The 15171-nt window shown below is 40.7% G+C and overlaps 1 protein-coding gene across 5 annotated transcripts in view; it reads right to left on the bottom strand.

Annotated features, from left to right (window-relative positions):
• The window catches only part of NBAS (neuroblastoma amplified sequence), a 339068-nt gene that overhangs the window by 133671 nt on the left and 190226 nt on the right, over positions 1-15171 (bottom strand). For all 5 annotated transcript variants that reach the window (XM_029231716.1, XM_029231717.1, XM_029231719.1 and 2 more), the window contains 3 exons: positions 13454-13621; positions 10481-10594; positions 10039-10162 (listed from right to left, as the gene is read on the bottom strand). In XM_029231716.1, the coding sequence (XP_029087549.1) occupies positions 10039-10162; positions 10481-10594; positions 13454-13621 (406 nt within the window). The remainder of the gene's footprint in view (positions 1-10038; positions 10163-10480; positions 10595-13453; positions 13622-15171) is intronic.

Below are 15171 nucleotides of genomic sequence, written 5' to 3'. Positions count from 1 at the left end.
AAGGCCCATTTCCACATTCAGCCCTTCACTCAGTACCAATGAGAACTTTCTCTGAACCTAATATTGCTCTAAAATAAGAATCAGAGTTCCTGCCCTTTCAGAGTAAACACACTAAGACCAGAAAAAGTCTTCAAATAAATAATTTAAAACTACAACGCAAAGGGCCCAAATCAAATTTTATACAAACAAGCATGAGAGCAAAGAAGAGTTATAAAATCGCCGAATGTATTCTAGAACACTATCAAAACTGAAGGATGAAGGACTTAAGCTATACATTTTGGACAACAGAAGATGAAGGAAGAAAAAGCATGTAAGCTTAGTCTGCTGAAAGCCCTGTACTTTTGAGAAAGATTTACTTAGAGTCTAGAAATTGCACACCATACAAACACACACAGAAACACACACACAAGCCCAGGGCTGCCATTTTGGCTTATGTCTGCCTTATGTACTTTACCATTTAATACCTGCCCAGCTGTCCGCGGGACCTTTAATTTGGAGAAAAAACAAAATCCAATAGTTTCACATACTAATAATTCTTCCCTATTATTTTTCTTTCTTTGTTGCTTTTCTTATAAGGTGACCTACAACTGCAACCTTATTTAGTTTTTTTCCACCCCCGTTTTTATTTTCTTCAGGTACTTCCCCTCCTTATGCACAAAAGAGGCCAATTTTCAAACAAGTATATCTAAACCCACTCACCAAAAAACAGCCCTGTCTCTTCAGAGCTCAGGAGCCCTTATTTCAAGTGAGTGGCTGATGCTCCAGCTAGTAGAGGACCACCCCTCTCCCTCTCAGAGTTGTGGTTGGTTACGACCAGTCTGAAGCCTGCCTGGGAAAATCAGTCCCATGACTGACTATCTTCCCGTCAGACTTTTCTTTTTTTTTTCTTTTTAAATCCTGTCATCAACTCAATCTTTCACTCCATTTAATGTGCATTTGGTTATTTCCAAAAACCAAAGCACCCTCAAGGGATGAAAAAATATGGTACCACTGAAGATATTCCTAAGCATATGCTACAGACCCTGAAGGAAATTCCAAAAGGAAAACAACCCAACAAAAAACAAAAACAACAAAAAAGAGCCATGACAGCATGGTTGGAACAAATGCATAGTTCCCAGAAGATACCTTTGAGAGAGAGAATCTCCATCTGAATACGTAAGTTCCAGTAGGTTTATTTTTTAAATAGTTATATTAATTCACAGATACAACTCACAAGATGGTCACTAGCACTTCTTGAACATATATCACTGAATACAAAGCTTTCAGCAGGCAAAAGAGAAAAGAAATAGTTAATTTCCATGAGCTAAAAGTAATGACAAAAATCACCCTCAGAGGAGTCCAAAGAATCATCACTGTTAATTTTCACCAAGCAGTGAAAATAATCACTTTGAAATACAAATATTTGCTCCAAGTGAATAATAGCCACATGGGTTTTATTTCATATATACAAATGTGTGCATCATTTCAAACTTTTCTGCATTTTATAATGCTTTGACACTGGGGGGTCTTGACGATCCTGGTGAGACTGCCCTCCCAGGGCTAGCTAGTCAATTGGCAGGTAGAGCAGATGGTTTCCCGGTGAGCACGCCTTTGATCTACAGACCAACCAGTTCAGAGCCAATTGTCTGAACCACCCCCTCTCTCTCTGGCTTTTACACTACAGAGGCAATACTACCTCGCCCTGATCACCTCAGGGCCAGGTGCCGGTCAGCCAGAGACCATCCCATAGCCCAGAGTCCACCAGGTTATTCAAACTCTCCATCGTAAGCTTGCTCAAGCGTGCCTACCACACCTCTCCTGTTCCTTCCCACGAAAACCCATACTCTGGCCTCATGCCTTCTGCCTCCAGGTGACCTGAGTGCCTCCCCATGTGGCTGAGGTGGCTTGCCGTGTCTTCTGTTTCTAGGGATTGGTGAGTATAAACTTCTTCCTTCATGACAATCATTTTCACGTCTGGGTGTCTGCCCACACCTGAATAAAACCAGACTCTGGGTACATTTCAGAGCAACAAGTAAAACATCTATAAATGTACAATGAATCCCTGGCGAACAAAATCAGGCAGAATGATACAGCAGGAGGGAAACCATCTTCAGAAGCAGAAAGTTACGGGATCAAAGCTAAGACCTACCACTGACTTACTGCACAAGTTTTTCCAGTTGATCATCCTGTACCCAGTAACTGTCATATTTCTAAAAATAGTACACTATTCTCCCAGTGAGACACATAAAACCCCAGAGTCATCTTGGACTTTACTCTCTTCTCCACTCCCAACATTCAGGTAGTCATCAAGTCCTGCTGAATTATTCCTAAAGAACTGGTTCACACATACTTTCTATTTTCACTGCCACAAACTCTAGATTGTCAGTGTTCAACACCTGGACTCTTTCAATAACCCCCCAACTCTACCTGATGCCTTCAGTCTTTCTCCTTCCAATCCATCCTTAAAATAGTAGTTTCATACTAATTTTATAGGAATGTTCATTAAGTACTGTGTAATCATGTCTCTCGCCAGCTGAAAACACACACACACACACACACACACACACACACACACACTCTCTCTCTCTCTCTCTCTCCTACCTTCAATGGTTTCCCATTCCCTAAAGAAGGAAAGCTAGATTTCTTATTTAGCACTCAAGGCCTTCATAAATATGGGGCAGCCATAACTTATGGTTTTAACTGATATTATCTCTACCCTATACCCCAGCCAAATTAATCTGACATTCAAATGACCTATAATGCAAACTCTCTATAAAGAAAGTGCTCATGCCATTCCTCTATATAACAATAATAACAGTTATTATTATCATAAAATGAAAATAACTATTTAAAAAAAAATCTGCTTTGATGAGCCAGATATGAGATAGATGCTTTGTACAAATTAGCTCTAAGTGCCACAAAAAGCTCTGCAAAGAATGCAGTATTAACTTGTTTTCACATAGGCTTGGAAAGCTATGTAAATCACCTAAACTCAGAAAGGCAGTTAATCTGTAAAGACAGTGTTATGAACCAAATATTTGTGATTCCCCCAAATTTATATGTTGAAGCCCCAGCCCTCAACATGAGGGTATTAGGAGATGAGGCCTTTGGGAAGTAATTAGGGTTAGATGAGATCATGAGGAGTGGGATCCTCATGATGGGGTTAGTGCCCTTATAAGAGGAGACATCAGAGTTCACTTGTAAACACTCTACTCTTTCTCCCCACTCCCTCCCTCCCCCGCCCCCCGTCCTGATGTAAAGACACAGTGAGAAGACAGCCATGTGCTAGCCAGGAAGAGATCACTACCAGAACCCAAAAACGCTGGCACCCTGATTTCCAGTCTCCAAACTGTGAGACTAAATTTCTGTTGTTTAAGCCGCTTGGTCTATGGTATTTTGTTATGGCAGCCCAAGCTGACTAATACAGACAGGAAACAAGACATACAAAATTAGATATCTCTTCCTGTCAATATGTACCAGGCTGTCGACAATATTATGCTATTGCAAGCAATGAACATATGCCATATTTTTCACGCGTGTGAATTCATAGGATAAATTCCTAGAAGCAGAATTATTAGGTTAAACAATACCCGCAGCCATAATTCTCATAGCTGTTGCCGAATTGCCACGTGTTTTTCAAATTCTCACTTTAAGCCAAGTCCTCACTGCAGCAACTCGACCAGGACTGCTACTTAGCTGGCACAACTCACCCATGTGAACGTCCATTTGGCCCATTTCTCAAGAGGCTTCTTGACATCTATTTTAACTACACAAGATGAAGATCCCTTAAGGTTGGGGTAAGTCCAAAATCCACTCCACAGGGTAAGCCTTCACTCATATGAATTGACTCCTCAGGATTAATCCTAAGAGAAAGGCACCTGGCCTATTTCCCTTCTCTGGGGAACTACGACTCAGACTTTTGCCCTACTGTCATAGGATGAACTCCAGCGAAATCCAGAATAATAAATTCTATTTAAATTCTTCTGTGATTGGGCTCTGTTACTGGTACAGTCCTTGTGCAGATGAAGACTATAAACTCTAGATAAAGCACAAAAGGCAAGTATCGGAAGGCACTGGAGAGGCACTGAAAGCAGACAGAAACTGGAGGGTAGATGCCATTTGGAAAAATGACATGGCACCGGTGATTTCCCATTTTTACAGCTTCTATCCTGAGGGCAAGCTCCTGTCTGTTCCTTGCCAGGCAGGTAAAATTCGGATAGAGAACCTGAAGTCTTAAAGAACCAGAGCCCAGAAAAACCACAACCGCTGACAAGTAAGAGAGGTCTGATAGTTTCTTATAAAACTAAACAAATCCATAATCTTTGGCCCAGCAAGTCTACCCTTAGATAGTTATCCCAGAGAAGTAAAAACACAGGTCCACAAAAACACTGTACAAGAGTTCACAGCAGCTTTTTCATAATAACCATCAACTGGAAAAAGCCTTCAGGTCCCTTAACAGAAGAATGGGTAAACTGTGGTACATTCATACAACGGAATACTTCTCAGTCATTAAAAAACCAAAAAAGAGGGCTTCCTTGGTGGCACAGTGGTTAAGAATCCGCCTGCCAATGCAGCGGACACAGGTTCGAGCCCTGGTCTGGGAAGATCCCACATGCCGCGGAGCAACTAAGCCCGTGCGCCGCAACTACTGAGCCTGCGCTCTGGAGCCCACGAGCCACAACTACTGAGCCCATGAGCCACAACTACTGAAGCCCACACACCTAGGGCCCGTGCTCCACAACAAGAGAAGCCACCGCAATGAGAAGCCCGCGCACCGCAACAAAGAGTAGCCCCCGCTCGCCGCAACTAGAGAAAGCCCCAGCGCAGCAACGAAGACCCAACACAGCCAAAAATAAATAAATAAGATAAATAAATTTTAAAAAAATCTTTGTAAAAAAACCAAAAAACAAAAAAAGGGAAGAAAGAAAAAAAAAAACCTACTGATAGATGCAGATAAACCTCAGGTTTTACACAAAGAAGACATCCTGTATGATTCCACTGAATGAATTCTAGAACAGTCAAAAGTAATCTACAGCGGGGAAAATCCAAACATTTGTCACCTGACTGGGAGTGTGGAGTGGGTGTTTTCAGGAGAGAGGCATCAACTTTCTGGGGTGAGAGAAATGTTCCGTATCTTGAGAGGAGTCAGGGTTACACAGGTGCTGCACTTGTCAAAACTCACCAACCTCACGTCTACACTTAAGATTTTTGTATTTCATTGTTTGTAGATGATATCTCACAGAAAAGTAAGAAATGCTGACTCCAGTTAAAGATATGCACAGTGCAGTGTCAAGGGGTGAAGTGTAATGATGCCGACAACTTTGAAACATGTCAGCAAACAAGCTGGATTTGGTGGATGGACTACAGCAAGTACAGTAAATGTTCGCTGTAGAATCTAGGTGGAAAAGTATGGGAGTTCGCTGTAGAATTTTCTCAACTTTTCTGTGCATTTGAAAATTCCCTTAATAAAATATTTGGGGAAGAAAAGAGAAAAAACTCCTCTCTGAAAACAGTGCCAAATGCTCAAGCTCCCCGTCAGTTATTTTTTTTCCCAAATGGGGTTTCCTGAAAGATCCTTGTAGACAAGTATACACATGCCTCGTCTCCAGCACTAAGGCAGCTGAGGTTCCGGCCACACAAAGTCCATGACCTCCCCACTGCTCCAAGATCAGAAAGACCACAATCACTGGCATCGGGTACACCACAGTCCCCTACGTCCCCAGGTTGGAAGGGAAGGGATCATATCTCTTCCCTAATCCTTAACACAACTGTTGAAGTCATCTTGTGACATCTTTTTCCTCCATAGCCAGATTACAGCTCATCAATCCCTACAACCCAGAACCCCTCCTGACTAATAACCGAATTGTTGAAGGAAACTGATGGTGGAGGGACCAGTGGGGAAGGGAGGGGGGAGAGACACGATTAACTGCCCACACTTCACACCACCCGAACTTTTCCAGCAGCCCTCACTGAGGCTCAATTATTCTTGCAAAGTGGAAATCAAGCCCCCACATATGGGAAGCTTCTCAGAGTTTGAATCTGTGAGCCATCTGATGCGACGCAGGACAAAATTATCAATGAGGATCTGAAGTAGACCAGATCCCACGGGGTTTCACTGGGATCCACCAGATGTCAGGCTGGCCACAGACTGGGTCACAGTGATTTTACATTACCATTTAAGTTTTTTTTTTTTCTTTTCCCCAAAAAAGGCCTGCCCTACATTTAGCAGTGTGTATGAATTTAATTTGCAGTGCTTATTCTCTAACCTTGAATACAATGCATTTTCTAAACAAGTTATACAGCCAAAATCAGATGAAATCTACGTCTAAGCCTCCAAGCACTAATTCTCTGCAAAGGAAGCGCCTCTGGAAAGCACTCTACGATAAAGTTAATTCCAGAACTAAATTCACAGAGGAGGGCTGCCCATATTATTGATTTAGAAATCATTAGCCATTAAATCACTCATTTAGCTAAATAAATAATGATCAGTTTTCTTCAGCTAGTCTCCATAAAAACCTTTTCATCAACTTTATTAAAAAATCCTGAGAAGTCAGCTCACGTTGGGAAGTTTAATTTGTACCGTGACCTACTTCTGAACCAAAGTCAGGAGTCCCATTTTTACGAGTTTTAATTTGGGTCATTTAACCTATATCATTCATCCAATCTGCTGACTTTCTGACAAATATTTGATATTATAAAATAGCCAGAGATATCTGTCTCAAATATATTAGCATTATCAAGAGAAATCAAACATGTTGATCATTTTGTAATACACAGGAGTATCAAATCACTATGCTGTATACCGGGAACTGACAGTGTTGTAGGTCAATTATACTTCAAAAACAAGCAAACTCATTGAAAAAAGAGATCAGATTTGTGGCTACCAGAGGCAGTGGGTAGTGGGACGGAGAATTGGATGAAACTAGTTAAAAAACAGTACAAACTTCCCCTTATAAATAAGTACTAGGAATGCAATGTACATGATTAATATAATCAACACTGCTGTATATTACATAGGAAAGTTATTAAGAGGGTAAATCCTAAGAGTTCTCATCACAAGGAAAAATATTTTTTTAATTTTTCCTTTATTTCCTATCTATGTGAGATGATGAGCGTTCACTAAACTTATTTTGATAATCATTTCATGACGTATATAAGTCAGATCATTACACTGTACACCTTAAATTCATACAGTGCTATATATGTCAATTATATTTCAATAAAATTGGAAGTGAATAAAAAGAGATACACATGTCAGGTTCATTCAACTCAGAATGCCATTTAACAGATGCAACAAAAGGCATGCAGGGAAGGGTATGGCCATAGTCTGTTGACTGACTTATTATAAATTTCAAGGGTTAGGAATAAATATCTAAATGTACTTTTTAAAAAAATGAGACATCTAGTATTCTAATGTATCAGACCTATAAGATCACATTTTATTTGTACCTACTTTATAATAGTGTCGCCTGTTTATCTGCAAAAAAAAGGAGATATCAAATGTGAGAGTTTATGAAAATGCTTCATAATTTCATGAACCCAAATGTAAATTAAAGGGATGATTTATATTAAAATCACCTCTATATTTAAAAAGTTCCATTCTTACTTAATATACACAGTAGGTACTCCGAAATGTTTTTCCTATTCAACAATATTAGAAAAAAAATTTTTTTTAATATTTTAATGAACTTGGGTTCTTTCCCATGATGGGATATTAAAATCTGTCAAAAAGGACAATTTGAAGAAACACTAGGGCAGAAATAAAATCCCACTAAAATCTCACAGACACTACAGTACTAAGAATAGAACACACATCTCTGGGAACTTGGATTCAGATTCACCAAAAGCATAGTCTCAACTCCTGTCCCAATAACTGTCATGCACGTACTGTACCTACGCTCATCATTGTGAAGAGACGCTGATTTTGCACCTATCATATAGAAAACCCTGGTGAAAGTGTGAGAAATACATATAGCACTCAGGATACGACCCTTAAGCTGAAAAGACCAGACACAGACATAAAAGATACAGGTGGCTTTCTCCAGGCTGCCAGGAAGCAAGTGTGTCAGAGTTTGAAGAACAGACATATGACGGTTGGAAAGAATCTGTTATCTTTCGTGAAACATCCAAAGGGTCTTAACCATGGTTTCACAACTGAATCGCCTGAGGAACTGTAAAAGATATCTGATGTGTTTGGACCCCACTTCAGGGATTCTGAAATAAATGGTCTCCATTGGATCCCAGGCTTCAGTATTTCTTAAAAATACCCTAAGTGATTCGAATGTGCAACCAGCACGGAGAGCTATGGCAGCAGGCCTTGAAAACAAGGTGAAATCATAATTGGATGGACTAAAGTACGAGATGACCAATGGCAAGGAAGTCAGCCAGGGCAGGACTAGCCGTTAGGAAAAGGTGCGCAGACGGGGCCCCATCATCACCACTAAAGAGCAACAATCCAGAGGTGGAACATACAGGCCGTTATGCTCACTGTACAGATAAGGAAACTGAATAATATTCTTCTGCTTGAAACCCCCATAGCATTCAGTAGCAGGTCCACTTAACATGTTTAACTCAGCACCCGCGTTCCTTCCAGCCAACTGCTGCCTCATTCTTCACTGGTTGCCCACACTGTCTCTCCTCTCCGGGTACTACGGTAACACACAAATCCCTGAAAAATCATGATGCCTATCTTCTTTGCTTCTGTGCATCTTCTTCCCTCTACCTAAAATATCCCCCTTCTGTCTCTCCTAATACATCTCCCTCTCAAATTCCCCCCTTTTTCATGTACTATACTCTTATTCATCCTTCAAAACTCAGGTCAAATACCACCCGCTCCAGGAAGCCTCTTCACACGCCCTCTTCACTCAGTGGTCATAGGTCTGTCATCCCAATGCCTCTTGTGTTTGCCTGTCTTAGCGCTTACACATAAATTTGTCTCCTCACTTGACTGCAAGCCCACTGAAGATAAAAATAGTGTCTTCGGGTTTCCCTGGTGGCGCGGTGGTTGAGAGTCCGCCTGCCGATGCAGGGGACACGGGTTCGTGCCCCGGTCCGGGAAGATCCCACATGCCGCGAAGATGCTGGGCCCGTGAGCCATGGCCGCTGAGCCTGAGCTCCACAACGGGAGAGGCCACAACAGTGAGAGGCCCGCGTACCGCAAAATAAATAAATAAATAAATAAAATGAAAAAATAAAAATAAGTTACAGAATCAGGTTTCTGGGAACATGGCAGTTCTATTCCCCACACACATTTCCCCAAGTTTTATTCCACACAGCAATGTGCTCCATTAAGAGACAGCATCGTCCAGGCTCACTGGCAGTTAGATGTAGCCAGCAATAGGTAAGTGGAAGTCCTGGACAGGACTGCCAAGAAAACTGTTTTTCCCACCCCGCTTTCCTCCGTACTGATGCCTGGAATATAGACAAGATAGCTCGAGCCCCAGTAGCCTTTAAATCCTGAGGTACCCACTAAGGATGGTAGAGCAGAGAGAGAGGGAAAATTGAAAAAAAAAACAAAAAAAGTCAAGACAATTACCCTGGAACCTTGAAAAGAAGGAGGTTAAAGAGGAAAAAAGTACAAATGGCAAGTTGTCTTTGGTAAACTTGCATACATTTCATTCTTTTCAAAAAATTTCACATGGAAAGATATGTCACCATGCAGAAAAGTCTTAAGATGAAATATACATCTACATTCCATGAAACAAGCACTTAAACATTCTTAACTAATCCATAAAAGCAGGAAAAAAGGAAATATTTATTGAGCACTTTATATCATTCACTATAAGAAGCACTTTACGTAATTAGCAACCTTAAGATAGGAATTATATCTTATTTACCTTTTAAATCCTCAATTGGTAAGTACCCAGAAAAGAGTAGATACTCCATAAGTGATTTAAATCAATGAATAAATAGATGTATAAATGATGGTGTCAAGTTAAGCCATTCAAAATTACTGAAAATGTTATTGTTTTTCCCAACTCTCATTCATTTATACAGTCTCATCTATTATTCTCCTAATATAAGTTACACACTGTCGGGAACTAGAACCTTCTTTCATACCTTCTGTTGTTGGAAATACCTCTTCTCCTTCAGTTTTAGTCTCTGCCAGTTTCCCAGTTCTCAGCAATACTTCTGCAAAGCTTTCTACCGGGACATGATGATAGGTGTCATAGGTCACTTCAGACTAGACAAAAGAAGCAGTTACACCATTTGGTAGGGTGTCTTTTTCTCTATAAAGATATTCTTAGAAAACATAATGACAGGAATTTTATCTTCTGGTAACTTGAATTACTGAAGCACGTTATTTTATGTAAAATTATAAATAGATTTTAGTCTCATAACATGTTGTATATGAAACAAATCACATAAAACCAATGAACAACATGAGTAAGAACAAAGCAAAAGAAGTACATTTTCAGGAAAATTGTAAGTTTTGTTCATTGTAAAATGCCCACAACACCATGACAGTTAAATCCGTGTTCTTAGGCACACTGTACCTTACCTCTACAACAAAGGGATTGGAGATGACAGATTCGTAAAAAGGATGACAGCCTTGTTTTTCTAGGCCTTCGTTGGCTCTGGTTCCAATTCGATAAGCACCACCAAATTCTTGTCCCTAAACAGAACAAAGTGAAGAACACTGGATAAAAAGAAAGAGACCTGGGAGGGGAGGTGGAGGAGGAAAGGAAGGAAGACAGAACAAACAGATTTCAGGAGAAACTCATCAATGTGCATGTGTGATCCAAAGAGAGAGTGTCAGAGTGACACCGATATCCAGCGGAGAATGTGAGAATAATCACCATATTCTAAGTGAAGCACTTCAACCTCACCCTGAAGGGCCTTTTGATTTTCCTGGTCACTTTGATATCACCGAATCAGAAACGTCAAAGCAATCGGTGTTACACATATGGCCGACATTCTATACAACAGTCAGAATAACCTTTCCGAAACATCATTCTGTGCATACTGTTCCCTTGCTCCCAAATCCTTCAGTAGCTCTGAATAACGCAGTCAACAGTATTCAATCTCAACTGCAGAGAATAACATTCAAACTTATTAAATGTTAATTAGCTTTAAAGACTAACTCTCCACACCAACTAAACCATCTACTTTATGCATCCTACCGGCCACTATGCCTTTCTTCCATTATGAGGGTAATGGTCCATGCTGACTGCCCACCTCTCCTTCCAGGCCCACCTCAGACCGCACCTGCTGAAACCGCACCAGACGGAGACAAGGTACGCCTGGGCCCCCTACATCACTCCCACCTCCTCCACAACTACAACCCACACAGATGCCTTCATGAGACTGGTCATCAGTATTCCTCATTAGCAGTATTATAGTAACCCTACCATGGTTAACCGTCTTTATGTTTTGCTCTCCTCAAATAGATTGTAAAGAGCCCCTTATTGGAAAAGCCTAGTAGAAGATATTCACCCATTCCTCCAAAGTTTATTGAGCACTTACTTTAGGCCAAGCATAGCCTCCGGAAACAACCAAGCTCCTGCTGCAAATGATGTGAGAAGTTACAACTGACACTTACTAGAAACTATACATTAGGCACAGTATCAAACACTTCATCTAAGACACAGACCCTCAAAACACCCCAACAGGTGAGACAGAAAAGTAACCCTAACCGTAATCCAGTGTGATACATGAAACGAAGAGAGACGCACAGACTTAACCCAAAGTCAAGCCCACTGCATGTCAGTAAGTGGTTTCTTCTGGGCGATCATCCTTAGTTCTCTTTCCTGCATATCCCACATTCAGACCATCATCAGGTCCACAAAATACATTCCCTAAACCAAACACTTCCCACTTCTTTCATGGCTACCCTAATCCAAACCACCAACATCTCTCACCTGGAGTCCTGGAAGAGAGATCCGTCTTTTTGCTTCACTCCTGACTCACTACTGACGGCTCTCTACACAGAAGTTAAATAGACTTATGAAAAGTAAAGTTGGATCACACAACTGCATTGTCTGAATTTTCCAACAGCTCTCCGTGCTGCTGAGAATAAAACGTGTAGTCCTTATCGCAGTCTATGGAAGGCTTTGCATGGTGGGCCTCTTCACCACCTCTCTGATCTCATCTCCTACCATTCTCCCCACTCATCACTCTGCTCCCCCTTACTTTGGCCTCCTCTCTGTCCTGCAAAGATGTCAGGCACATTCCTTCAAAACGTACTTGCCCTACTTGGCTCAATCAGCTTTCTGCTCAGAGTGATTCCTCTTCTGAGAAACTAACTTCCCTAATCAGAACTTCACTCCCCCGGGTATCACTCACTATTCCCTTACCTTGCTTAATGTTATCTTCATGGTACTCATTACCACCTGCCATTTCATTATTATACAAATATTGCTATCCGTTGGTTTCTTTGTCTCCTCCACTGGGATACAGGTTACACAAGGGAAGGGAATTAGACTGAAGGATTTCCCCACTCTTTTCCCAGTGATGAGCACATTATCTGACACATGGAAAACGCCTGTATTTGCAGAATTAATTAATAAATGAGATACTCAAATGTTCAGGGTGCATTTATAAAAAGGCACGTTTCTTTTTCCTCTTAGTTTTCCAGTGAGAGATTAAAGGATGGATGGCAGTGTGAGAATGCAGAGAAGACAGCAGGGACACAGTGGGTTAAGATGTCACAGAAAACAAACTCAATTGTTCTACTGCTTGTCTTGACCTCTACTTGCAGAATACGTGAAAGAATCGGTTAAACCATTCTCTTTACCTAAAGGCCCTACTAAAGACTGAATGTTTGTGCCCCCCGCCCCAAATTCGTACGTTGAAATCCTAACCCCAGTGTAACAGTATTAAGAGGTGGGGCCTTTGGTAGGTGATTCGGTCACGATGGCAGAACCCTTGGGGATGAGATTAGTGCCCTTATAAAAGAGACTCCAGAGAAGTCCCTCACCCCTTTTGCCGTGTGAGGACACAGCAAATAGATGGCGGTCTACGAACCAGGAAGCAGGCCTGCATCAAACACTAAATCTGCCAGCGCCTTGATCTTGGACTCCCCAGTTTCCAGAACTGTGAGAAATAACTGCTGCTTAAGCCGCCCAGTCTACGATATTTTTGTTACAGCAGCTCGAGAGAACTAAGACAGCCCCCAGGCTGGCTCCTAGCACTTCTCTTCCACTACTGGCCTATAGAAAAATAGCAAAAGAGAGAGAGCCTTGATAAACATCATTTTCCTTTTCATCCCAGCAAACTTCAATTCTGACCTATAAACCAAACCGTACTTAAATCCGTGTTGCTGTCTTTTGCAAATATTGTATGGTAGTATATTACATTCCATAAAATCAATTACTCATTCCCTATCTGATGCGAGGCCTAGATTTCTTAAGAGATTATTTTAATCATCCAAGGAAGATAAAGCTGTAACAACAGTGAAACCAACTGAAGAGCATGCTAATGAACTGATATAAACCACACCAACTGAGTTAAAAAAGCAAGATGCATTGCTTACTTGAAGGGGTCGAAGGTAAGTCAATGACTTCTTCCACCACTGCCCATCGCTGACGGCCTGCAGCACAGCCCTGGTGGTGGTCGTGGTGTTGGAAAGGACTTTCATGGTGGTAGCAGTGGTCCAGTGGAACAGGTCAGCTGAGTTGCTGCCTGGGACACTTACTTCATCCTATGTTAAAAAAAAAAAGAAAATGGCAAGAGCAAAACCGTGGGAAGTCACAAGAACAGAGCAGAGAGTGATAATGTGACTACTTAAAATTATCAGACAAATAGATCTAAAAATCCATCTTTGCCAGTAACAAAAAAATGTGAAACAAAGCACTATTAGCATATTGTACCTCCTCGAATCATTTACAAAAGAAAATTCGGTAAAGGAAAATACATCTTAGTGCATTAGTCAAAGAAATATTTATAAGGCAAAGAATGGGTTCATCATTTTTTTACCAATATAATATCCTCCAATGAGATACTCATGTTTGTTTCTTTGACAAGACATTTTAAAGTATTTATTATTTAGATTAATTAAGAAATATTCATTTGAACAATGCTACTGTGACCCAGACAAACTTAGAAGATTCAGATGACCCACCTTTAGATGTTGAAAGGCATTTTGTTTATCATGTAAACAAGTGGATGATTATTAGTATTTAAAAGGTTTATAATGTGGAACCTCCTGCCAATCTTGAAGCAATCAGCTAAAATTCGAACTGTCCATTTACTAACCCAAGAGATTCCATGTGGAGAAAAATGCCAGTATATTAACATTTGTTTAAACAGAAATGACAGCAACTACATCTGCTTTTGATCAAAGAAAGATAAATTTGTTCTACAAAAGCCAAGTTTTTGGTTTAGTATCTGTCTATTTCTACTTATTTTTTCTGTCGTATCCCAGTTAAAGGAAAGAAAAATTAAGGTCTAGTCTTGCAATTTAAATAGCTTTCTTGTCAATAATAGAAGAATAGTTTAATTTGGCTATTTAGGTCTATATCACATCATTCATTAATATGTTATTTAAGTAATAAAAAATGATAAATCATGTAATCACTCAATAATTACCAAGACATCATCACACAACAAACACTTAGGACAAATTCACCATTTTAGACCAACCTGACAGTTGCTGTATCTGGTTGGTAGAATTATGGCCCCCCAAAAATGTCTATATCCTAATCCCTGGAACCTGCAAGTATATTACATTACATGGCAAAGGGCCTTTGCAGATATGATTAAGAACACAGACCTTGAGGTGAAGAGATAATCTTGAATTATCTGAGTGGAACTAACCTAATCACGTGAGCCTTTAAGGCAGAGAACCTTTCCCAGCTAGGTTCACAGAGATGCCATGGGGGGAAGAGGCAGGCGAGATGTGAAGCATGAGGGGTTTCAACCCGTCATTGCTGGCGTTGAAGATGGAGCGAGGGGGCCATAAGCTAAAGAATGAGAGAAGCATCTAGAAGCTGAGAAGAAACTTCAGGTAACAGACAGCGAGGCAATGAGGACCTCAGTCTTACAAACACAAGGAATTAAATTCTGTCAACAACATGAATGAGCATGGAAACAAATTCTCCTCTAGAGCCTCCAGAAAACAACACAGCCCTGCCGGCACCTTGATTTTGGCTGAGACTCTAAGCAGAAACCCACCCAAGCCTGCCCGGTTTCTGCCCTATGGGAATTATAAGAAATCAATTTGCATTGTTTTAAAGCTGGTAATTATAGTAA

This window comes from Monodon monoceros, unplaced genomic scaffold (genome assembly GCF_005190385.1).
Source record: "Monodon monoceros isolate NGI ecotype Baffin Bay Population unplaced genomic scaffold, NGI_Narwhal_1 Super_Scaffold_19, whole genome shotgun sequence".
Lineage (NCBI taxonomy): Eukaryota > Metazoa > Chordata > Mammalia > Artiodactyla > Monodontidae > Monodon > Monodon monoceros.
Note: the sequence above shows the minus strand (reverse complement) of the source record. Positions and strands in the feature narration are given on the sequence as shown.